Source organism: Oryzias latipes, chromosome 14, assembly GCF_002234675.1.
Source record: "Oryzias latipes chromosome 14, ASM223467v1".
Classification (NCBI taxonomy): Eukaryota; Metazoa; Chordata; class Actinopteri; order Beloniformes; family Adrianichthyidae; genus Oryzias; species Oryzias latipes.
Genome location: NC_019872.2, coordinates 24,838,752 through 24,863,160, shown reverse-complemented (window position 1 = coordinate 24,863,160; position 24,409 = coordinate 24,838,752). Strand labels below are relative to the sequence as shown.

At 38.7% G+C, this 24,409-nt stretch overlaps 1 protein-coding gene across 2 annotated transcripts in view; it reads left to right on the top strand.

Moving 5' to 3' along the window:
* trim37 (tripartite motif containing 37) overlaps nucleotides 1-23,284 on the top strand; it is a 28,286-nt gene extending 5,002 nt beyond the window's left edge. For both annotated transcript variants that reach the window (XM_004076825.4, XM_011483905.3), the window contains 19 exons: nucleotides 1,015-1,137; nucleotides 3,946-4,069; nucleotides 5,264-5,331; nucleotides 6,657-6,781; nucleotides 6,906-6,956; nucleotides 7,752-7,833; nucleotides 7,940-8,016; nucleotides 8,592-8,771; nucleotides 8,860-8,974; nucleotides 9,348-9,536; nucleotides 11,076-11,209; nucleotides 11,331-11,413; nucleotides 15,786-16,013; nucleotides 17,322-17,630; nucleotides 18,302-18,448; nucleotides 19,041-19,236; nucleotides 19,310-19,395; nucleotides 19,680-19,790; nucleotides 21,558-23,284. In XM_004076825.4, the coding sequence (XP_004076873.1) occupies nucleotides 1,015-1,137; nucleotides 3,946-4,069; nucleotides 5,264-5,331; nucleotides 6,657-6,781; nucleotides 6,906-6,956; nucleotides 7,752-7,833; nucleotides 7,940-8,016; nucleotides 8,592-8,771; nucleotides 8,860-8,974; nucleotides 9,348-9,536; nucleotides 11,076-11,209; nucleotides 11,331-11,413; nucleotides 15,786-16,013; nucleotides 17,322-17,630; nucleotides 18,302-18,448; nucleotides 19,041-19,236; nucleotides 19,310-19,395; nucleotides 19,680-19,790; nucleotides 21,558-21,604 (2,475 nt within the window). In that variant the 3' untranslated portion in view covers nucleotides 21,605-23,284. The remainder of the gene's footprint in view (nucleotides 1-1,014; nucleotides 1,138-3,945; nucleotides 4,070-5,263; nucleotides 5,332-6,656; nucleotides 6,782-6,905; nucleotides 6,957-7,751; nucleotides 7,834-7,939; nucleotides 8,017-8,591; nucleotides 8,772-8,859; nucleotides 8,975-9,347; nucleotides 9,537-11,075; nucleotides 11,210-11,330; nucleotides 11,414-15,785; nucleotides 16,014-17,321; nucleotides 17,631-18,301; nucleotides 18,449-19,040; nucleotides 19,237-19,309; nucleotides 19,396-19,679; nucleotides 19,791-21,557) is intronic.
* Nucleotides 23,285-24,409: the final 1,125 nt, after the last annotated feature.

The following is a 24,409-nucleotide window of genomic DNA, read 5'->3' as shown; positions in this document are numbered from 1 at the left end:
AACAATCTGTGATTTCTGTGTTTGAAGTTCATTTGGTTCTTAAAACAACACATTTGTACTAAATTTTTTACACCAAGTCTTTTCATTGGTATTTCACATTTAAAGAGAGGGTACTAAGATACAAGTTTGACAAAGTGTACAAACATCCTCCCGTCCCTCCCATTACTGTACCAATCTCTTTCAAACTGCAAATATTTTGTAAAATATACATTTTCAAAAGAAAATAAACCTCTCGCCTGCAAATTACCGTCAGTTGTTAAATATTTGAATGGCAGGAACAACTAAATTCTTCATATAACTTAAGAAGGGATTCCAAGTGGTATAAAAGTCTTGTGTGTAACCTCTTGCAAAAAAAAGGAATTTTCTCCAAAACCAAAAACATGTAAGAGATCATTTATCTTAAAAGTTGGAGAAAATTGATCTTTCCATTTAAGAAGAAAAAGTCTTCTAGCAATCAAGGTCCCAAAGATAATTATATTTTCTGCTTTGTGGTTGAGATTAAGATCTCTTGGGACTACACCAAATATTGTTGAAATTACAGATTTTATAGGCCTTTGTACATTTTTACTAAATACAATATTCAACCTGGACCATAAAGGACTGGGCTGAAGCATTGCACTTATTGAAACCCATAAAATAAGAAAACCCACGGATACAATTCACACAGAAATGTTTATATGCCATGAACGGAAAATCAAAATACTTCACAAAATACATATTCATGTGTGCACATACATGTATAAAAATGGACATTCACAAATACATGTTTACTAAAACATAATTAAAATTTCACTAGCATTGACCAATCATTGTACATTTTACAGTATTGACTAATGTACAATCTTTATCTAAGCAATTTCAAAGTTTTGTTTCAAATAAATAAGCAATATCCAGGTTTTTATTGTGGTTTTACCTTTTAAAATGATATAAACCAGAAGAAAATGTAACTGCCTCTTTATGCAGACATGTCAAAGTAATAAGAAGAGGATCAACCAATACTACTTTTGTTTACAGCATGGTGGCCACACCTTCAAGCCTCTGGTGGAGATCTACGACCAACATGTGCTGAAGGTGAAAGAGGAGGTGGCCAAGCTGCGCCGTCGCCTGATGGAGCTCATCAGCCTTGTGCAGGAAGTTGTAAGAACTTATTTTGCCTAAAAAAAAATCAAATGAATTAAAAACCTTGACATTCAGTGCACATGTTAACTCTAACAGATAGTAGTTACGATAGTAAACAAACAAACAAATAAAAAAAAAAAAACAGATTCAATTTTTTTTTGGGCATAAATCAAAATACAAAATGATAGATTCTGAATTTTACTTTGAACTGAAAGATACAAACTCACCCTTTAAATGATTATTCCAGCTATTTTTTTCCTTTAAAGATGACAATCATTACATCCCATCATATTAGTCTTGTCAGAAGTCACTGGTTTGGTTGCGGGCGCCTTTTGACAGATTGCGTCATTTTCTGTCCTTGTTGGTCAAAATCTTCTCTTTTTTTTTAAGGAAAAATGGTAGACAGAGCCACTGATCACTTCCATTTATTTTAAACAAAGTATTTGTTTTGCTTAAAGAATCATCTTTTCCTCTAACTGATAAATAAAATAATCAAAATGATGAGTGGAAAATCATACAACACACAAAATAAAGGAAACCGATGTGATGTACTTAGGATATGTTTAGAAGCTCATATAATAAATGTACATCCTTTTCTCTGGTATATAGGGGTGTGTATTGGCAAGAGTCTGGGGAAATGATGAGTATCACGACGATATGCATCTCACGATACGATATGTATCGCCATACATCTAGAGCAGTGTTTTTCAACCTTCTTTTAGCCACGGCACACTTTAACCTTGACAAAAAATCCTGCGGCACACCAGCATCCCAAAAAAAAAAAAATGGAGAAACTCTTTAGTCTGTATTGATCTACAGTCCCTCTGCAATCTCACATGCATTTTTGTGATAATTGTGGCAGAAAAAGCTGGAAGCTGCAGCTGTTTTTTCTAAAAGATGTAATAAAAGTTAAGTTAGAAGATTTAAAAACTGTTTGATGTGTGTTTGTTGTGGTTTCAAGACGTTTAACAAGGAAGACGCATTGTGCGCTGAGACGCTGTCACTTTAACCCAATGCATCATGGGAGATGTAGTGCAAACAGCTGCCAAACGCAGACTGACTCGCGTCTCTGAGCTTCATTGTTTTGTTCACATTTTCCACGGTCTGACACCAGATTCTGGGGAAAGCTACACCGCTAAAGATGAGCTTTAGCTGTTATTTTTGTTGGAACTTTATGAGCAGAATCAGAACAAGGGAGTGAAGACTTTAGCCACTTCTGATTGGTCAGACTGATGACGTGTGATTAAGCATCCAAGAATGATTGGCGGAGACAGTTAAAGGGGCGGGTTTTTTCCGAAAACGTCTGAAGCTACAGCTAAATCGCGGTACCGTCATTCTTATCAAAATGTCTTTAATAGAATCAAATAAACACAAAGAAAAAAGTATTTTACGATCTTTCATATTCCTAACTACTCAGTGTTTTATCAGGGCCTTTTTGGATGAACAAAGACCTGATATCCTGGAGTTGGTAAAGTTCTTTAGATCAGTTGATGAGGGCAATTTCCCACGGCACACTGGTTGAAAAACACTGATCTAGAGTATCACTTGTCCTCATCGGAAACCCACTTAAAACCCACACAATCCACGTTTTATGTGGTACTGGCAGCAACGTGGCACAGACTTTCAGTTCGGTATCCATCCCAAGCAAAATCTAAGTTGGACATGTCTCACAACATTAAAAACTGCAGAGGCTGACTGGACATTTAGTGTTTAACACGAACTGATCTCGTGAGATCTTCTTCTTTTATGCGGTGCAGAGCTGCTCAGAAAGGCTCGGTGTGCTGTGCTGCCAACTAGCGGTCTGGGGTTTAAGTGGAAAACAAGAGTGAGACGCTGAAGGACTCTCATAAATAAAGAAATATCGTTCTGACAGCATTTTCAATCCATGCAAGTATCGCCAAATGAAATATCGTGATATATCGCCAAAACGATTTTCCTCTACACTCCTAATATTGACTAACATAATTTTTCAAAATGTTTACCAGCTTTTACAGGTGCAGGAATGACAGGTTTAACAGAAACAACTAAACATGAATATTTCTTTCAGTAATTGTGACATTTATTCTGTTTATTCGGTCGGTCAGAAATATTTTTGCAAGTAAAAATACTGAGAATGTGGCACAGCACCATGCTAAACGGATTAAAAAAAAGAACTTGTTTGCCCCATAGAGACAGAAACGTCGCAAATGATCCAAATCTGAAATCAGCATGTCTTTGAATAAACCATGAGACAGTTAATGAGGCACTTGTAGACAAAAACACGGATCAGATGAGCAAAGAAATAACAATTACAAAGAGATTAAAAGTACATTTCTATATGTTAGCAGTTGAAAATGTTTTTGTGAAGTAAGAAAAACTATAAAATAACAAAATTGATAAGATATGGCATATTTTAAATACTCTCAGCTCAAACTGAAAGCGAAAACAGATGAATGTTGTTTGCAGCACAAGCTTTTCCTCGCAGCACTCAGATGACGGAGGAGACTGTATTTAAACTGACAGCCACATCTTTATTATCCTCCCATCTGTGCTCCATTTCTTTTAGGCTTCCTCTTCATTCTACACTTAGGCAGTTTGCAAACCCAAACCTTTCAGAATACAGCAGTACATAAAAGAACTAAAACAGGGGAAACTCTGGCAATAGTTTTTAAAGCTTTTACGAGGGTGCGGTTCTTGGGGTTCGGTTCCAATTAATGAAAATGACTGAAACCATTTATTTATGTCAGCTGCTTTAAAAAAAAACAGGTAAAGGCAGTTGTGATAGTGAGACTGTTTTTATATCCATCTCCTCTAGATGGCTCTGATGCGTTTGTGTTTGCTCCTAAGGAGAGGAACGTTGAGGCCGTCAGAGGAGCGAAGGACGAGAGAGTCCGAGAGATCCGAAACGCCGTAGAAATGATGATCGCTCGTCTGGACAACCACCTGAAAAACAAACTCATCACTCTCATGGGTATGTGCTCAGCTCGCATCACTGCTGCCGGTTCTTATGTTCTTAAATTAAGATTAAGTTCATCTGAATAAAAAATAAAAATCTCTTTTGATGCTTTTGTAGCTTTTTTTATATTGATAAGAAATTTAGATCAAATGTTTTTACATTTTTGAAATGACTTGGGTCACGTTAATGTGAAAATCATCAAAATAACTCGTCAGAATAACAGAGGCTCATTTCAGAGAAGTACATAAAAACATGTTTTTTTCAAGCAATAAAACCAAAGAATAAAAGACAAATCATTAAAATGTATCGATATATCAAACCTATTGAAGATAATAATTCATAAAAATATTTACAAAATATAGAAAATAACAGAAGATGGTGTCATCTCCTTGACATTATCATCAAAAGACATTTGCATGTATTATACAGAATCCTAATGCCTATATTGTCACCATCCACATGGAAATCTGTCACCACATCATTGCAAAAAAAATAAACATATAGTATGTGCACCCAGAAACCAAGTAATGGGTAGGTAGCTTTTTTAATATTTTTACCTATTTAAGTAAGTAAAAATGTGCAGTATATTGCAGATAAAAACAAATAAATAAAAGAATAAAAGTCATTGTTGTAAATAAAAAAAGCTATTGAAGTTAAATAAATAAATACATTGATAAGCAAATATACATTTACATTTTTATGTAAAATATTGACAAATAGTTATGTTTTACTATTTTTTTTAAATAGTTACCATAATCTGGTTCTTAACATTTATTTTAAGGTATTTATACTTGATCAGTCCAAGTCCTTATTGATTATCATCAGAAATTGAAGAGAAGCTAACATTTGTGTGTGTAAGCAATAATGTTTAAAAAATAGCAGATCACAGACATTCAATATCAATAAAGTTTATAATTATTGGTGTAAAAACAATTTTTGCAAGAAACTCCACCTGCAGTTAAAATTTCTCTTGAGTTTTAAAACTTTTCTCTTCCAAAAATACTGACGCTCCAGCCTAAAACACTGAGAGCGACCATTCATAGACACCAGCTATGTGCTTATGAAATATGCATCCTGAGTGAGTGTATGGCCTCACTCAGCACCCACAAACGCAGCCCTCGCACCCTTCCACCCACTCTCGCCAGCTTCCATCAGGGCCCACAATGTGCACGAGTGCTCTTAAAATAGAAACGCGTTTCTCCTCACCAGGCCAGAAGACGTCCTTGACCCAGGAGACGGAGCTGCTGGAGTCTCTGCTGCAGGAGGTGGAGCATCAGGTTGGTGCTTCGCAGCAGATCAAAGCCTTCTTTCACACGGTTTCCACCTCATGCTGCTCTGAGTTATGGGATAAAGATGTGGCAGCAACATTAGCTCAGCAGCAGCTCCACTCAGTGGTGCACATGCTGTCTCAGACTGCTACAAAACATTCTTACTGACAGCATTTAAGAAGAACAAGCTGCAAAAACTCATGACTTTATTGCAATATATGTAAGATCTGTTCTTACAGTTTTCTTTGAATTACATTGGTATAAACACAAAATAGCAGCTCAGCATTTACCAAAGCAGTTCAGGAGAGTGCACAGCTTTGTATCTGCAGCCAAAGAAATCAGATGGAGACCTGAAATTCTTCTAACACCCATTTAATTGTTAACTTAATGGGTTTTGTGTGTTGTTTTATTAATTGTTTAATAATAAGTTTGCATTTTTACCTTAAAGGAAACATTTTAAGTCCTGTAGCAAAAGTTTTGCAAAAAATGCAGCCTAAAAACCATGCAGGAATTCATTTTTAACTAGAAATCGGACAGTAAGATATCAAAATCTGGAAAAAAAGGGGTTCCACACAAACATTCAAAAAGGAAGAATAAGCTTAAAAAATCAGTTAGAATCACTTCAAATTAAATGTTATTCAGCTCTAAAGGTATTCTTTGCTAGTTCAAAGCTAATGGTTTGTATTTTTTTGTTTTTTTCTATATACCCCATTGTAGTTTATTTAAGTGACAAAAAACTAGTGTAATAATTGGAAACGACTCATTTTAGAACAAGATGTGAATTAAATGAGAATGCGGTCTTTGTTGGCCTGTCTTAATAAATCCTCACAGAGTGTAAAGCTTATTCTTAGAACATATAAATCTAAATTTTTGTTTTCATAATAATGATAAGAAATGCCGGTTTAACTGGTCAACATTTATCGAACTTTAAAATCGCATCCTTAAAACTGAACCTAACATTTCAGTACAAGCAAAGCTGGAGAGGACACAGCTTTGCATCTCAGATATAGACCTGACAGAAATTCCACTTTCATGTTTTTTGTGGTTTTTTTTTTAATGTTTTTTTTTTTTAATAACATTTATGGATTTTTATTTATCATTACCTTTAAAGTAAACATCTTAAGTCTCCTGCTCTGAAGAACTCCAGTTTGACAGCATGATCATGTAAATCTAGATTTCAGGTTATTACTGCTGCTGTTTGTGGCTCTATCAGTCACATATTACTTCAATGCATTTCACAACAGAGGTTGATGAATTTATACAGATCAAACCTTACAGTGACATAAGGTGAAAGCAGTAAACTCGCGTACATGTTTTTTTTTTTTTTTTTACAGCTCCACTCTTGCAGTAAAAGTGAACTCATCTCCAAGAGCCCAGAGATCCTGCTCATGTTCCAGCAGGTCCACCGGAAACCTATGCAGTCCTTCGTCACCACGCCGGTCCCCCCAGACTTTACCAGGTTGTCTGCTTTATACAGACAAATGTGCCTTTGACAGCACATGTCGTTTTTTGGAATTTTCCACCATTGATTAATTGACTCTTAAAAAAAAGTTTAATTACTGTTTTTTGTTGTTGTCTTAAAGTGAGCTGGTTCCAGCCTACGACTCCAGCACTTTTGTTCTGGTTAACTTCAGGTAAATCCTCTCTTAACTGAAGAGTAGTGTGCGGTCCTGCCAGCCCTGGTCTGGGGGTCTGGCTGGATCGCCCGGCAGGCAGATTCAGACGATTGATGATTATCTGGATTTTTTTCTTTTTCACTTTGTCTCTCATAGTTAAGGTCTACCTATGATGAAAATTACAGGCTTCTCTCATCTTCTTAAGGAGAACTTGCACAATTGGTGGCTTCTCAATGTACATGCTGTAAAACAGAGAATAATATGACCCACATTCCTGACGGACACACAACTAATTTTGCATCTCTAAATGAAAATAAACAAAAAAAAAAGAAAGGGATTATGGTGTCCTAATGCCATACGTGTTTTTATTGCAGTTAAATATATAATGTTTTAAGGAAAGAGCTTTTCTTTGTCTCGTCAACATGCACTGCAAAAATTTGATCATTGGAAAGTAAAAAGACCCTTCCTCTGAGAAAAATTGTCTTATATTCTGTCTTAGAAGAAAAATAATCTTGTCCATAAAATCTTTCAAAAACAAAATAATCGTAGAAAATATATCGTCTCATCAAGTCCATTTATTAACCAGATTTTTCTTGTTTATTTAAAGAGAAATTCAATTATTTTTAACTTGTTTCTAGAATGGTTATTTTTGTAGTGCACATTTTTTATAGTTTTTATGAAATATCAATTTATTCTAAACTGCCAAATATCTTTTTTAATGGACAACTAAAATGAGGATCTTTTAAAATGATTTCAACAAAATTAGATCTAGTTGTTACATCAGGTCTTTCCTTGACATGTATGTGTTTGCAGTACTCTGAGGCAGCGGGCTGACCCAGTCTACAGCCCCCCACTGCAGATCTCCGGCCTTTGCTGGAGACTCAAAGTCTATCCAGTAAGTTTTCAAACAATTGTATGATTTTTCATCTTTAAAAAATGTCATTTAGCCATAAACGTGGGATTTTTACCAAACCAGCAACTCTGCTAATGTGTCTCTTCAGGATGGGAATGGTGTCGTCCGTGGAAATTATCTGTCTGTGTTCCTTGAACTGTCTGCTGGACTTCCTGAAACATCAAAGTACAAAACATTTCCTTAAAAAATCCCTTCCTTCTGTGATGTCCACATGTATTCTCCTAAATTTTCCAGTAGAATGAATCAAAACATTATTGCGTTTTTGTTAGGCTTCTATCTTCCCTCAAAAAGTGTTTTTTAACATGTTCTTATGACATTTTTCCTCATGATGGAGGATATATATCACGAAAATTAAGCTTAGAGTTGCATTTCTGAGTAAATCTTTAAGCAAATTTCTAATGTACTACTGGCACTCTGCAGAAGTGATGTCCTGGAAACTTACAGATGTTTTGATTTTGGGCTGAAAATTTCATAATCATAGTGGAAAGACAACTGGGAACACTTTTGAAATGATACTTGGAATGGGGCTTTGACATTGTCATAAGTAGAGACTCATATCTGTGTTTTGAAACCACTGCTTTTAACGTTTACATGAAAACATTATTTTCGGCTACTACACAAATTGGAGTTGGATCAGCCTCTGTCTTTCAGTCCAAATCTGAAACTTATTTGTGCTTCATGTCACTTTTTACATTTCAGAAATGTATATAAACATATATGTATAAAATGGATTTTTGCAGATATGAGTACCGTGTTGAAATGGTTCATCAGGCTTCCAGCGACCCGACCAAGAACATCATTCGGGAGTTTGCCTCCGACTTTGAGGTCGGTGAATGCTGGGGCTACAACCGCTTTTTCCGGTTGGACCTCCTCGCCAGCGAGGGTTACCTGAACATGCAGACTGACACGCTGGTTCTCCGGTGGGTCCAGACTCGCCTTATCCCACAGCAAAGGCTCACACATACTCTTTTCAGGCAGTAACTTTGTTGTCTTGATTGTTCTGCACAGCTACCAGGTACGCTCACCGACATTCTTCCAGAAGTGCAGGGATCAGTACTGGTACATCAGCCAGCTGGAGTCGGCCCAGAGCGGCTACGTCCAGCAGATCAACAACCTGAAAGAGGCATGTTGTGTGAAAGATGGAAACGTGCTGAATAACTTTTTTTGAGATTTCTTTGAATATTGTATTCTCATAAACATAGGTCAGTGTGTTGAAGGCTTTTGTAAGCATGTTGTTTGGTTCGACCCAATGTGTCATCAATTTAGTTATTTTAAGAACTTTGTGGGAAATATAAAAACAGATGTAAACCATAAAAAAGGAGAAAAATGCGTGCAATGACGCAAGATTACAGAAACTTGTGAAGTAAGTGAGATGTCGTGTTGTGAATTGTCTACAAATGGACAATTAAGAGACAACAGACGTGTGCCGGCTTTGCCTTTGACGGCCTAAAAACGGTCTTTTAGCTGCTTTGAGTGATGAACGTATTTGATTCCAGAGGCTGGCCATCGAGTTGTTTCGCCGTCAGACATCACGCAGTTCCTCGCCCCCTGACCTGAGGCCTGCTGCAGGCACCACAGCATCTGAAAGAGACCCGCGGTCAGTGAAGAGCGACGGCGACATCCAGAATACTCTGAGCAACAATAAGAAGGAAGAAGAAGAAAGGACACAGCACGATGACTCGAATGTAAGAGTTGCATCAAACTGAACTAAGAAATTTCCAATAATCGTTTTAACTATGTTCAAAGCATTCCCAGTGGTCATTTATTTATGATTATGTAGTTTTTAGCCAAGTTCAAACAACCTGTGTCATTAACTATCATTGTGTTTCTGCAGAGCGACAGGAATTAGTAAGAAATGTACCTCTGAGTTATGGGTGGGACCGTTGGCATGAAGCAAACCCCGTCCCCTCTTCCCATTGCTGAGACCTCTCTGTTTAAGAGAGGTTTAGGCTGTTTAAGCAGAACAGGGAGCTTGTGGCCCACCCAGCGTCACAAATACCGTATTTTCACGGCTATGAGGCGCACTTAAAGTCTTAAATTTTCTATAAAGTGTAGGGGGCGCCCTATGATGCGGTGCGCATAATGTGTAGATGTGGGGCGTAGAAGGAATCGGCGTGAGAAAGGGGGAGAGAAGTATGGGCCCGCTGGAGCATCACTCTCAGTGCTGCCAATTTTTACAAATTCAGTAAGGGAGTGGTAAGCAGGGAAGTAGTTTGCCCACCCTCGTTTGCGGCATTGCAACCCATTTACTTTAATCACAGACAAACATTGTAACAACATGATAGTGACTTCTCTTCACAGCTCCCTAACTCATGGTGTGGGATATCAACACCTCGCATGAGTCTTAGTGGCCATGGGCGGGGCTAAGCCCCGGGTCCCCGCAACATTGTTTACAAAATAGCTGAAGCCTTATTTAAACTGCAGGCTATCAGCTACTTGGATTGATGGATTTTCAGATGCTGTTTTATGACTGAAAAAGTAAATGAAAAGTAACTCCTGCTGCATTTTTTAAACACACACCAAGTGTTTGTGTGTGTGCTTTAGCTGTCGGTGTCTTCACTAGCGCATATTCAGGAAGGAGGAAAGCAGAGATCCGGCGTCCCGTGCTCCCGCGTGAAGAACAAGTAGGGGGGGCCAGGTGCTGAGCGCAAGTGAGTCTGTGAGCGCGCATTCAGTTTGTGTTACTCAATTAAGGGGAACTGTAAAAAAAAGAACAGAGACTGGTACTTTTATTAACCCGCTCTGGAGGCTCTGAGGGTCTGAACGGGGCGTTAACGTGCCCGTGCCTTAACACCCGGTGCCCTTTTTGTATGTGTCAAAGACTTAAAAATCCCTCGTAACTGAGACCGTGCCCTATAACCCGGTGCGTCCTATGGTCGTGAAAATACGATAAGCTCTTTTTCAAATTGCATTTTTTTTTTTTTGTCAACTCTAAAATCACAACAATTTGAAAAAGGAAATACCCAGAAATGCAATTTTATTTTTTAATTTTGTTGATATGTCCTCTGTTATCAGAAAAATACCACAAGAACATGTTAAAAACACTAAAATCTCACTGGAGACTTACTCGTAAGTTGGTTATCTTTTACATCAAGTGTTATGGGAAATTTAAACCAGAAACTAGACTATAATACTTGATGAGATTTAGTGTTTTTGCAGCGAGTGGCACAAACTGTCACCAAAGATGGGAGATTTTACTTCATTGATCATTGTTTGGGGTTCAGGATCTTTCGGACGGAGACCTGGAGGTGGATTGTCTGACGGAGGAGGAGGTGAACCCACTGGATGGGAGCAGCACGTCTGGGAGCTCCACAGCCACCAGCAACACAGAGGAGAATGACATAGACGAGGAGACCATGTCAGTATAAAATCCCACGTTCTATTAGGACTCAAATGATTGTTTTACATCAAATAAGCTTTTAAAGATCACCCTGGATTTCAAAATAAAATGATAGTCTCTTTTTTTCAACTCTGCACAGGTCAGGAGAGAATGACGTCGATTTTATCGGGAATCTGGAAACTGAAGAAGGCGAGCTCCCTGACGACATGGTTGGAGCCACAGGTACGACTCAATCACAAGCATCAGCCATCTTTTCTCGTCATTTTTCTTTCTTTCTTTGCAACTCCTGGAGTTTAAACACTGCTGTGGGAATGCAGCTTTCAGAAAGATAAAGTTGCAGCTGCTGAGGCATTGCTGCCTGGATGTTTTCTGTTTGAGGGTCAGTGTCGTCTCATAAAACACACGCAGGCAGCTCAGAATTTATGACTGTGCTGCTACTGCTCACCTTTGCATTTGCAGGCAACCGCTGCATTATAAATGACTCTCTGTGCATCTCTGTTTTAGAGCATATTTTGTGATGAACGACAACTTTTTTTTAGAGTGGTCATTTATAACAAGAGCTTCACATTTTGCTTCATAAATCTTTAAAAATGACGCATGAAAGTGGTATTGTTTTGTGACTTCCCTTTTTGCTTTTTGGTCATAGTTTCACATTCAGTGCTCTAAATTTTCCTTTTTAATCCTTTTTTACCTTAACAACTTTATTTTAATTATTCTTTAAGTTTGTTTATATTATAATAAATAGCAAAAAATTGTCCTTTGTATGATTTCTTATGTCTCTTCTGTTTAACTTAATATAAAAATACAGAAAAGGTGAGCTTTTGTTATAGTCTACATATTTAAAGGTAGAATTTGAAAATTTTGAAGTCTAAAGTCAGTTGCCAAGTCAGAGAAACGTAAACAATTACTAAAGTAACTAAAATGCAAATTGGATTATTGATTGATTATCTTGAATTAATACATTTAAGGCGTTTTTCCACTATAAAACCTAAAGAGGTGGCTTGTTTTTGTTTTTTGGTCACTTTAAACATCTGGTGTGGTTTTAACAGAGACCTGTACAGAGAGCTCCATTATCTGTCGCTTTGATGAGATGAAATCTGTGTCACGCCTAAATTGGCTTCATATAATGTTGCTACAAACCGCAACAAAAACAACACCAGACACTTTTATTTTTCCCAGTAAAAAGATCACATCCTGGCACCATAATCCTGTAAAAGCTCCTCTTTCCATTTACAACCAAATTATAAACTAACCAATAAAAAAAATCCACCCGGGCTCCCACTGTGCTGATGTGAGTAGCATCTGTCATCAGGTGTTTACCAGGAGTCGAGAGGCAAAAATTGAGCAGGAACAACATGCAGAGTCTAACACTCCCCAATAATGTATTGTCAGAAGTGCTAGTAGTGATCAGTTCTAAGTCAACCTGGATCAATCAATCATGCATAAGCAATCACCTGTCAGCAGGAGTACTCTTTGGTACTGATCTACCTATGAAAAAGGTTTGTTTAAACGGGGCACTTAGGACCGCTTCCTGGTGTTTCTCCTTAACCGACTTGCAGTGATGCTTCACCAAAACCCAGATGAGAATCACTCGTCTGTTTGACTCATAAATAGATTACAGTGAACTAAAGAGACAAAATGTAGTGAGAGCACCAGGGCAGACAGACCCTAGCTTCATTTTACTCTAAAGAAAATCATGTTTTTGGTGTTTTGGACATGTTGCTGTGGCATTTTTTTGAAGACTGAAGGCGTATATGAAGAAAATTGAGCTTAAACTTGCATTTTGAGTTACTTTTGTTAAAATTGTTGTGAATCAGGAGGAGACCGAAAAAGGCTATTTGTGACTTGAGGGGAAGAAGGAAGCAGGGTTGCTCCACACCAACGGTCCCGCCCACAACTCGGAGGTGAATTCCTAATGAACTACTGCTGCTCTGCAGGAATTATGTCCTAGAAAACAGTTTAAAAAAATTTGTGGCTAAAAAACAGCATAATCATAATATAAAAACCACTGGGAATGCTGTTAAAATAGATCAAAAGATGATAAGTGTGGATCTTTTTAAAAGAAATTCCAAAAGAGTTGGAAAAAAATGTGGTGGCGAAACAAGAAGCACTGTGGAAACCTGAGCTCCCCTTCATATACGGGTAGTTTGAGGAATAAACATGAGCATTTAGCTCTACCAAGACTTTCTTAGTCCTGATGCTTTTCTCTGTCTTCTTTGTCATTGCTTGATTTTTAGAACACCATCTCCAAATGTTGGGGCGGTTGTCGCTGTTTGATGTTGTCTTAGGGGTTTGAATGAATCCTTTAAACAAATAAACAAAACTAAACTTTTTCTCAACTTATTTTTACCAGTCAATCAGTTTAGGTCTGAATGTGAGCTACATCAGCCTTGAAGAACCCAAAATGACTTGAAGAAATAAAGTGATGCAACAGTCTTTGGAGTTTTCACACATCGACTGGGGCAGCCTCTAAAACTGGAGCAAAACCGGAGAAATTTAGACCGTCTTCTTTAACATTGCTGAGGCTAAAACCATCAAAAGTTAATGTTTTCTTATCCCCCGAAGGCTCGGTTTTCTCTACGGCTGAGCCACACCAAATCACGATCTCCTTCGCGGGGTTTTAAACCTTCCATTTGTGTTGTCTGACATCAGTATGGGACTAACAAAGTGATGGGATGGCAGGCCTCCCTCAGTGGCTGTGTTGGTGTTGAATGTATTAAGAGATGAGTCATTGCTGGTGCCCTGTGCTCCTTGCTGCATGCTAATATTGGAACACTTGCAGTTTGTACTGTATGTTTGGAGGGGAGGGGGTCTTTTTACTACAGTCTATCAACACACACTTTATTTTCAGCGGTCAAAGCTACACTGCTAACATTATTTTCTCAATTTTACACTTGTGTGAACAGGTTTTTTGTGCAAAACATTGACTGAGAATAAAATACCCCAGGAGCTGGAACTGGGCCAGTTTGGTGTGGAGTGCAGAGATAATGACTCAGAGCCTCTTGAAGCCGAATCACAATTTCTGTTCTCCAAGTTAAAAAGGAGTTACACAACAGCTTTGAAAAAAAAAATAAGAATTGGCTATGCGGCATTCAAGATATTAGTTTTGTCTGTTTGAGTGCTTGCATCAGCATCGCATTTTAATGCAAAAAAATGCAGCAAATGTGTCGGATCAGGAAATGTTTAGGGTTGGTGGTAACTCTGCTCAAAGGGTGGATGGAGTCACATTGATGCAGAGACAGAAATGTGACTGTTTCCTTTAGAAAGATTACAAAAATATACAGGAATCTACCAAAAAATGTTAGTACCCACCCCAAGGTAATTACAATCATTGTATTGATTAATAAATATAATGAATGCTGATAATATACAGACTTTCTGGGTTCATAATATGCACCTTGGTTTTGGCACAAAGGGAAAAAGCAAATCATGTTACGTTTTTTCAGCCGAATTTGAAGCATTCACTAAATCAGACAGGTTCCTTAGCTGAAGGGGTTTTTCTGTTTTATTAAATTAACTTATAAAAGTAAACGGAATCAGTGAATGCCTTAGGGATTTTTGATTATAGGAGTTGCAGCATAAACGTTAATGCAAACGCAGAAAACATATATTTATTATGGTAGAGTGAAGCAAAAAAGTCACATACTCTGCAAGTTGTCTCATTTAAAAGACAGAAGTTTGTCATCTTCATCATGGATGCACTTTGAAAAGGAGATTCCATCTCAAGAGACTTACTATTAAAATGAAGTTTAAATGAAAAGAAAAATAAATAAACTTCAGCTGTAAGAGACAGAACATTAAAAAATCCATGATATTGTATGGTTTTAAAATAATTTATTTGTATAATTCTGCAGAAAGTGTGTATTTAATTTCAACAAACATGCCAGAAAGATGTCTCTGGCAGACCTGTTACTTCTTCTGTAAATACATATACCCTACATTTAACTTTCAGAAATCCCGGCGTGGTTAAGTATTGATGGGAAAAAAAGAACATATTTCTCCTGATTTGAAGAGTTGGAACACAACCAAAAATGTGGATCAGTTTTTACCTCATTGATGATGTTTGTCCTTTGTCTTCCCACCACCACTTGTTAAAAGCTTGGTAAAAGTTAACGCGAGGCTTCCTTTTGTGGCTTTTTCTCTATTTGTTGCATGTTGGTGATGTTTTCTACCGTTTTAAAATCCAACATACTCTCCAGTTCTCATCTGAGCTCAGCCTCCTAGGATTTATATTTTCATCATTCATGTTTTTTTGCCCCCCTTTTTATGGTTTTTTTTTTCAGATTATTTCCAACTATTTTTTTCTTATTTTTTGCACATTAGTACCATGATGTTTTGATTTTATTACTAATACAATTTTCTGAACTAATATCATTGAACATTTATTTTAATAGAAGAAAATATTATAAAAACGGCTATCCAGATTAAAGTTTTTAAGAGATGAAACTTCTTCAACAGATGATTCTATAGAATCATCCTGAATGAATGGAAGTCTTCACGGACAAATTTAAATGAATGTTTTTAAGAGAGTTATTTACATTTTGGTCTTTATTTTCTGTCTAATAGTTCAAATAAATCTGTTTCTGATCTGCAGGTGGTGCCAGCTCCGGCCTGCGCTCAGCTCACCGCAGCGCCCCTACTGGCCGCAGTACAAACGGCAGTGCAGCTGGTGGCGGTGCCGTCGGGCCAGGCAGCAGCAGCAGCCTCCTGGAGATCGACCCAGTCATCCTGATCCAGCTGCTGGATCTGAAGGAGAGAAGCAGCGTGGAGTCTCTGTGGGGGCTTCAGCCTCGGCCCCCGGTTTCTCTGCTCCACAGCCAAGGTGTGCAAACACGTTCAACTCGTGTGTCAACAAAACACTCCAGCTAAACCGACAGTCGATACCTGAACCCACAAGCAGAGCTCCTCAAATAAAAAAATCAATTTACACCATTATGTTCGGCAGAGGCTTTAAATGTGACATTGATCCTTCGTTTTCACATCGCAACTTTGGAGGCAGAAAGAATCTGTTTTTTTCCTCGCAGAGACTGAAACCAAATGACATAATTAGTTCCTGCTATAGTATTTTGCACACACATTTCTTTCAATTTACAAATACATTTTTCAGTAGTTATTTAAGAAGTTTATTTTATTTGTATTACGCTTCCTCCGGCAACAAATGTTATTTACAGGAATGTGAAGGAAGCAACAGGGTCTTTTTTGTTTTAGATTAGAAACGAGGTCTGTGTGTTTAGACTTTCCCTCCATATAATCCAGCGGAATATATGTGAAAAGTGGGTAAAATGCCATTTAAATAATTTTATTAGCGATTCTGATCTATAAGTATTTACGTATATTTGACTCCAATCTTAGAAATGAAACCTTTTCACTAAAAACTTCGACCCTGGAAAGAAAACTTAATGGACTTTGGTGTTTAATTTCCATCCAAAATGCTGTGTTCACACAGAACGCGATTAACGCGTCAAATTTACATCCCTGCCTCTTTTGACTCGTGTCAATGTCACTGCTAGACGCTTGTCCAAAAGTATGTTGGTAAACCTGACAGTCCCTCAATTGGTGGGAGGAGCTACTGTAGAATTGCCATTGAGAGATAAAGTTTATTTATTTTGAAGAGTCCTACAAAAACAGAGGTAATCCCTATCGGTGTTCATGAGATCCCTCAGAGACGGTACTTCTGTCTCTCTGTGACCCAGTTTGATGATTTGCTGTCCCACATTAGTCCAGGAGGGGAGGGGGGAGCAACGAGAGGAACTTTTTATTATTGTCTCGATACAAATAAGTCAAATATCACAAAGTTCAGGAGGAGAACAATTAGATTCTTCCCCCTGTTTTGCTTTATTTAGTCGCTATATAATGCTGTCGTCGCTGATTGCGTCATCAAGTCACAGGCCAAAGCTGAGTTTCTGATTGGTTCAGGAGACACAAATTCTTTGCCAGATATTTCAACTCCAAAAACGTGGGGCTACAACACCTGAAATACACCGCCGCTACAACATGATTGTTCATTCACCTTCTTACATCCTGTCAAATGTGTCTACAAATGTCGGAGAGCGTTAGTTTAACAAGACAAAGCAGCAAACAGAGTTTACACTTCATAAGCCTTGTTTCCTCTGTGTTGACTCACCTCCAGCCCATGTTCACTCGAGAAAAGAACGAGAGCGGCGGCCTCAGGCGGTGCGGCGATCGGCTCCAGACTCCAGCGTCTTGATCCGCCTCAAAGCTCAAATGGCCGAAGTCCGCAGCAAGATGTCGGATGTCAAGAGTCAAATGCTGGAGACCCGGGTGTCTGCGGAGGCCCGGCCCGGCCCATCTGGTGCTTTCTGCGCGGAGGAGGTCTTGTCTCACCATGGCGATGCGGAGATGACAGCCTGCCGTAAGCCTGGTGAGCTGGAGCTGGGGACAAGATCAGCGGCAGCTCGGCCCAGGCCCTGCCACTCTGGTAAAGACCCTTATAGGATGTGTACAGTAACTCAAATCATTTAAATGAAGTGTCAAAGAGTTCATTCTGTCTGAAGACCACAGACTCCTCTCTGCTGGCGTTTGCAGATCCAGAGAAACTTGAGGATTTCATTGACTCACAAATCACAGTTTTTGACTTTTACGTCTTAATATTCTGCTTGAATTAACAAAATAATGTATCTTTCAAAAAAAATTACCTTCAGCGTTTGGCAGAAATCTAAGGACAGGTATTAAATAGTAATGTGCCCCAAAAGATTTATTCATGACTTTATACATTTCTGTAAAATGTAAGTGTAGAATGTAAACCCTCGAACTGACTAAAAAAGGATTTTGGCTGTGATTTTTTTGTCTTGCATGAAATCCTTGAAATTTTCATTTGGATGTCAGGATGAAGAGTTTTTTTTTAGAGGTTTGCCTCCAACAAAATCACTAAAAAAGCTAGAAGATATTATCAGGACTTTGTAAAAATATTACATATGCACAGATTAAAACTTAAGAAAGCTTATTTAAGAATAAAGTTTAGCAAATATTGTTCGAGCAGATGGACTTCTTTTCAGGTGATAAAAAAAATAGAACTTACAAAGACAAAGTCTTTACAGCATTATATAACTTCCGATAGAAGAATAGATGTTGCTTTTTTCCTGTATGCAGCCAGGAAGTCGCTGTCCCCCGTGCTGGACAGCAGCTCTGTGGTTGTGAAGAGGAGGAGTCCAGAGGAGATGGACACAGAGCTGAGAGCTGCAGAACCTGCTGCAGAGCTCACCCTGCATCCTGCAGATGTCATGTCCACTGCAGATGGTCAGCCATCCTCCTTTTTTTCTCCTCATAACCACACCTTTTACCTTTAGTGGGCCTTACGGGAAATGATAAGTTGTAAATACGGTGTTCTCCTGCTATATCGCCATTCACTTTTCACTGTCTCACTTTTTCGCAAATTTATTTTGTTCTGCGTCCTGATTGGCTGTTGTCGAAAATGGATTGTTTGAAAACCTCTCCGTTGGTTCTTTGTTGTTTTCTCTGAAAATGTTCTGTGAGTTTGGCAGTGTTCGCTCTTTCTTCCTGCTTCCTTTCGTAGCACATTGTGTTACCATTTCACAGCTCTCTTTACACATTTGTCACATTTGATTAAAAATAAAAATATGTATTTTTTTGTTCTCTAGAACAAACACTTACTTTACACAATGTTGACTTTGTTGAACTTTAGATTGAAACTTCACACTTCCCTTCGAATACCTTTTACTCTCGAGGTTGATAAGGACGTTAAAGGACTTCTGTTGAACTTGTTCATCTTAATTAGGGACAACAAATAAACTTCATTCAGTCATGTCTTTAATGGATCACTGAGTTCTACTGCTGCATGTGACATTTATTTTGGTTGTCTCTGTTCCAGGAGCGGTGAAGGCTGACGTTCTTACAGGGACCCTGGTGTCCCTCGGCAGCTCCACATCAGAGCAGATTTCCTCCTCCAAGCAGCAGTATTGTGTGGAGCAGCAGCTGTACGGGGCCTCAGGATCCAGAGACGATATCTTCACCCTTGGGGGGCCAGGCTACCTAACCACCAGCAAGAGCTGCAGCGGCAAAACCGGGTGCGGCTGAGGTCCGTGGTGTATCTGTCTTCCGTGGGCTTTTCTTACCGCTCTGCATGTCTTCTTCCTGCAGAGCTGCTATGTTGGACTGTGAGGCTGGAGGCTCAGGAAACTCCCATCAGTCCTTGCTGGAGGGAACCAATGCACCGCCTAGTGAAGGTTGATGTCTTCTTGTAAATCCGGGCCCCAGCTTTATTCTCAGCATCTCTACTATAAAGTTTTTCTGACATAAAAATGTCTGAACTCTGAGCCTTGAAAAGCATTAAAAAACTAATTTGAGATATGAATTCTTCAAAGTTTTTCTTGCAGCATGACAGAAGTTTCCTAAAGTCTGCTTCATTTTCATGTGCAAGATGCTCAGAAATTTTACTGCCGGGTGAACAAAGAAGTGAAATATTAGATCTAATTGTAATGTTTTTGTCTTTTTCTCCCCATAACTAAAGATCAGTCATCGTCCATCCTGGTGGCGGCAACCAGCAGTGACAGTGACTCTGAGGATGAAGCTCTGCAGAGCTGCACCTCTCGCTATGACAACCACACTCCTCCCTGCACAGGTACATACACTGCCCCAGGTTTCAGTTATTTATTTATTAGAGACGAGCCACACAAACCATAAAAATCGATACATTTTTAAAAGTAGTTGATCAGCCTCGTAGGCCTCTTAGTTACCAATCAGTGATAGAATTGGTTTTGATCACTGCGCTAGCTTCTTTAAAAAACAAAATTTTGCTTTAAAAACAAGCGGTAAGAGGTGAACTTTCTCTCTGAACCGATGCTTTATGTATGACCAGCATATACCGGTATATCACCTTTCTTTGCCGCTGCAGCCGAGATTGGAGGTCGGTGCGGCTTGTTGTCACTGTAGCGTGACAATGCGCCGCACCAGATAACAAATAGTCTACTTTGTGTGAAAAAAGCGATCCAAACCAAAAAATACCAAGAAGAAAGTACTGAAAACTGATTGAATATTTATTTCTTTTGTAAGTGACCATGGTATAAGTGGGTAATGGTCTTCGAAGTTTGCATTATCAGACATTAATCCACTTTGTGCGTTAATTTCTGATAATGCACACTTTGTCGGCCATTAACCTTTAATTAATAGGATGAATAATAACTATGGGTGTGTATCTTTCCCTCTAACGAGATTCAATATGCATCTCCATACATGGCCCACAAATCGAAACATGGAAGGTGATAGATACAGTCTTTTATATTAAGTTTTTTTACTGGCACTTAAAATATGTTTCACAAAATCGCTTCAAACATAAAAAAATCTGTCATTTTGGGTCTTTTAGACTGTTTTGTTCTTCGTGGTTCGGTAAAAGTGTGTCACTTGTATTGTTTGAAGTGAAAAAAGGGTTATAGTATGTTTAGTGCACACAGCACACATCCCTCATTGTAGTTTACCTTCAGTCAATAGTATTTGACTCGCCATGGCAGAAGCTAGCTTCTTCTTGTTTGCCTCACATGTACATAAAAGGCAGCGACAGTAGAAACACAACCAGAAGAGAAACTGACAAAGTTTACCAGAAATTGATCATTTACTTCCTGATTGGTTTTTATATTAATTTTTTCCAACATTCGTATTTGTGGTTTTAAGCTGATACTGCTGTTGCTTCCATAGCTAGATTAATTTTTTGACATGTATCTATTCTCTTTACATTTTTATTATTTCTATATCATCTCTATTATGCCAGAAGGAGAAAAACTCATTGAGATTAAAAAATATATATTTTTCAAGTGAGGTCTGGGCAATAATGCAGCAGAATAGGAACAAAATACAACCACAAAACTAAAATAAACTCCATGAAGTACATCTAAAGAATTGAAATGAATTTCAAAAACAAGAGCATCCTTAAATGGATGTTTGAAGTGGAAAAATGTTTCCATGATTTGCTGTTTCTATTGTCTTCACACATTTAGCTTCTACTTTGGGGATATCACATGTATTAAAGTAAAAATAATACTTTGTTTAGCTAGAACTTAGTAGGAAGCTGGTTCTGATGAACCCCAGCGTGGAATGATCTACTGAATCTGAGTACTAGATAAGACATTTTATAATTCAACACTTGTAAAAATGCTTATTATTTCCCAGAATTCCATGAGAAGCAAAAATGGCTTCTGCAATACAATCCAACCTTTAGTAAGGCTGAGTTTCTTCATATGCAGCATCGAATCCTTCTTTTTTATTCATCTTAGTGACATAAAATGACCCAAAATGTCAAGAGTTGACCGAAAACTGTGTCAAGCAGTAGAAGCGTTTGCATTTCTGTCCTTGTGGATAAAAAAGGCGCGCATCGTCTGTTTCTGCTCTGATCCAGGAGAACAGCTTCTGTCCGAAGACACGAGTCTGCCCGGCGACAGGTGATTCCCTCCCACCGCTGCTTTATCCTGCGAGGACAAGCGGCAGCGCGACGCCACGACGGCCGGAAACAGCCACACGCGTGCGATTCCCACAGACCTGTAGAGTAGAAACTGCCTGCTGTGCATGAGTTCACTAAGAAGACGATTCAGGAAACTGGATCTCCTGCTGCCTTCAGTCAGTATAGGACCAAGCTTTCACCGACCACGTGGACCGGTCTTCACTATTCCAGACGATTGCATGCTTTCGTCTTACTCACTCTGGTCTGGTTTGTCTTGTGATTTAAAAGTTGGTCGTCATGTTGTGTAGGGGGGTGCACATACTTGGGGGTCATTTTAATGTTACATCTCAGACCACAGTGTTCCACCGTGACTGAAGCGCACGCCATCATCGGCGTTTTCTACCGTGCTCATTGTTTTTGTGCTTTCGGCTCTTCTCCTCAATTTCCCATTTATTTTTAAAAAACCTCTGCAACCTGTCAGCTACTGAACAGCATTGTGCGTTCTTTCCGGAGGTGAACTCTTTCTGATCATTTATGTAAATGCCTTCACCGTGAATGGCAGCCGCGGCTTCGTGCCCGTTCTGAAGGCGCATCAAGGACTGAACCGCATGGAACGTGAATCCCAGGCTGCTCCCAGAGCTTCAGGCTAAAAGCTCCGCAGGACGCCGCTGACTCCAGATGGATGGCAGAGCAGGTGTTGGTTTCTTTCCCCTGACACGGGAAGGCGTGTGCAACACCCCTGCGTGCACGTGCAGCTTCTACACTTCCAGATTTTGTCCAATTAACTTTAACACGCAGCTTTTGCTCAATCCGAGGCTCTTTTTCCACATTACAAGCTATTATCTGAATTATCAGGTTATTTGGATTTTTGGTGCATTTTTTTAAAGGGGCCAGTTCACTCTATTCACAGAAAAATGTCCTCAAGTCTTAAATTGCAGTTAGAGACACGTTAAGAGCAGCTTCTTTCTCATTTTTTGATTAATTATACCCTTTGTAGTTCATAAATTACTTGTACATTTACCCAGACAACTGGATTTTCATTTCTCCTCTTGTCTTGTAGATGTCCTGTCAGACAAATGATCAACAAACGTGGAAAATATCAACATTGTTTTTGTAAATATGAATGAATAAAGATGAATGTCAGCAGTCCTGTGGTACTAAACTTAAAATATTGAAAACTGACAACAAGCAACAAAAACTCATTAATTTTGTGTGAAGTGAAGCTCTGCGTCGTGCTGTCGGAACAGTTCTCAGAGGAAGCCGACATCCACACCCAATAGAAGTTGATTATATAACAGATTTTCTGCTGCACTCTTGGCTTTTCTTGATGGATTTGTCATTTCACACCTCAGTGATCAAACAAACAGAGCAGACACAACGTAAAGGTTGCAGCAGATTTTTGCACAGCACCAGGGGAACAGGCAGTTTTTAGGGCCTTTCTGCACCTTATCTTTAAATGTGAAGTGGAGCCAGACTTTTTTTTAGCATTTGAAAACATACTTCTAACCTTCAAGAGTCATTCTTTTCGTGTTGATAGAAAGTCTTGAACGGCTTTATTAGGCGTTTCCCCTTTAAATGCTTCTTTTTTGTGTCATCTACTGAATGTTCTCACAATGCAGCCTGCATTATTCTGTGTATATTCTTCCTTTTTGGTGTTAATAAATAGTTTTATGAAGTTGCACTAATTTCTGTTGGATTCTCTTATTTTTCAGATTGGAAAATAACATTTACTCAGGAATATATTATGAAATACCGTACTTTTTATTTCTAATTAAGGAAGGGCGACTTTAGGAAGAACCAATTTGTCACAAAAAAGACAGACACATTTTTATTTGTTTTGTTGTATTTTCACTGAAGATTTAGCTGGTTTTTTTTAGCAGGTACTACCTTACCCCTATTGGATGAATGGCTGCCCTTCACCCATACATGAAATCATGCATTGCTTATTTTGCTCAACATTAAAACAGAATTTTGGATCCCGAAGATCATAAATTATTCAAAAATAGTAAAAAAGTAAACATCAATGGCGTGCAAAAATTGGCCCAGGGTTTATTATATGTGTTCAGACAGAACAGAAGACTTGGCTGTCTGTTTTCTTAACTTCACAGTCCTGCCCTACTGAAAGTCCAAACTGGTGTGATGGAGAATCAAAGGCAGATTAGAAGTGAGGTGAAGTGAGGAGTCTTTTTATAGACGGAATGAGGAGGACCGACCGACCGCTCATTTCTGCAAAGCTGTTTATGTAACGTCAGACAACACTGCTCCAGGAGAGCCCTATTACAGCATCACATCTATTCAAGTTGCGACTTCCAGCATCTCAATCTGTATACCTGAAGAGAAACGATTGAGCTTCTCTTCCAGGTAAATAAAATAAAAAGAACTTTTCAGCATGTTAGCACAAGCTGCAGAGGAAGCAAAAAAAAATAATTGGGTAATCAACTTTGGAAATGATATTAACCCTTGTGCTATCCCAGGCACTTTAACATTGGAAGTGGGGTCATCTAGACCCACTAGACAGTGCGCGGAACCTTTTTTCTTCAATGATTTGTGATCTTCACTGGTGTCCATGGATTACAGGAAATCTTTCCACCTTTATCCCCCTTTGTCATGGTAGTCATCAGTGGTCACTGCTGTTTTGATTTCTGAACCTCCAGGTGTTAAAACTTGAGACTGCAAAGAGACTGTAAAGTGGGACCTTCGTTGGTCAGATTTGTTTCTCAATCCCGAGTTTAAATTCCAAACATCTTGCAACCTTTTTTTCTTTCTTTAACACTCCCTGAGTGAGATCCAAAGCTGCAATAAGGAAGCAG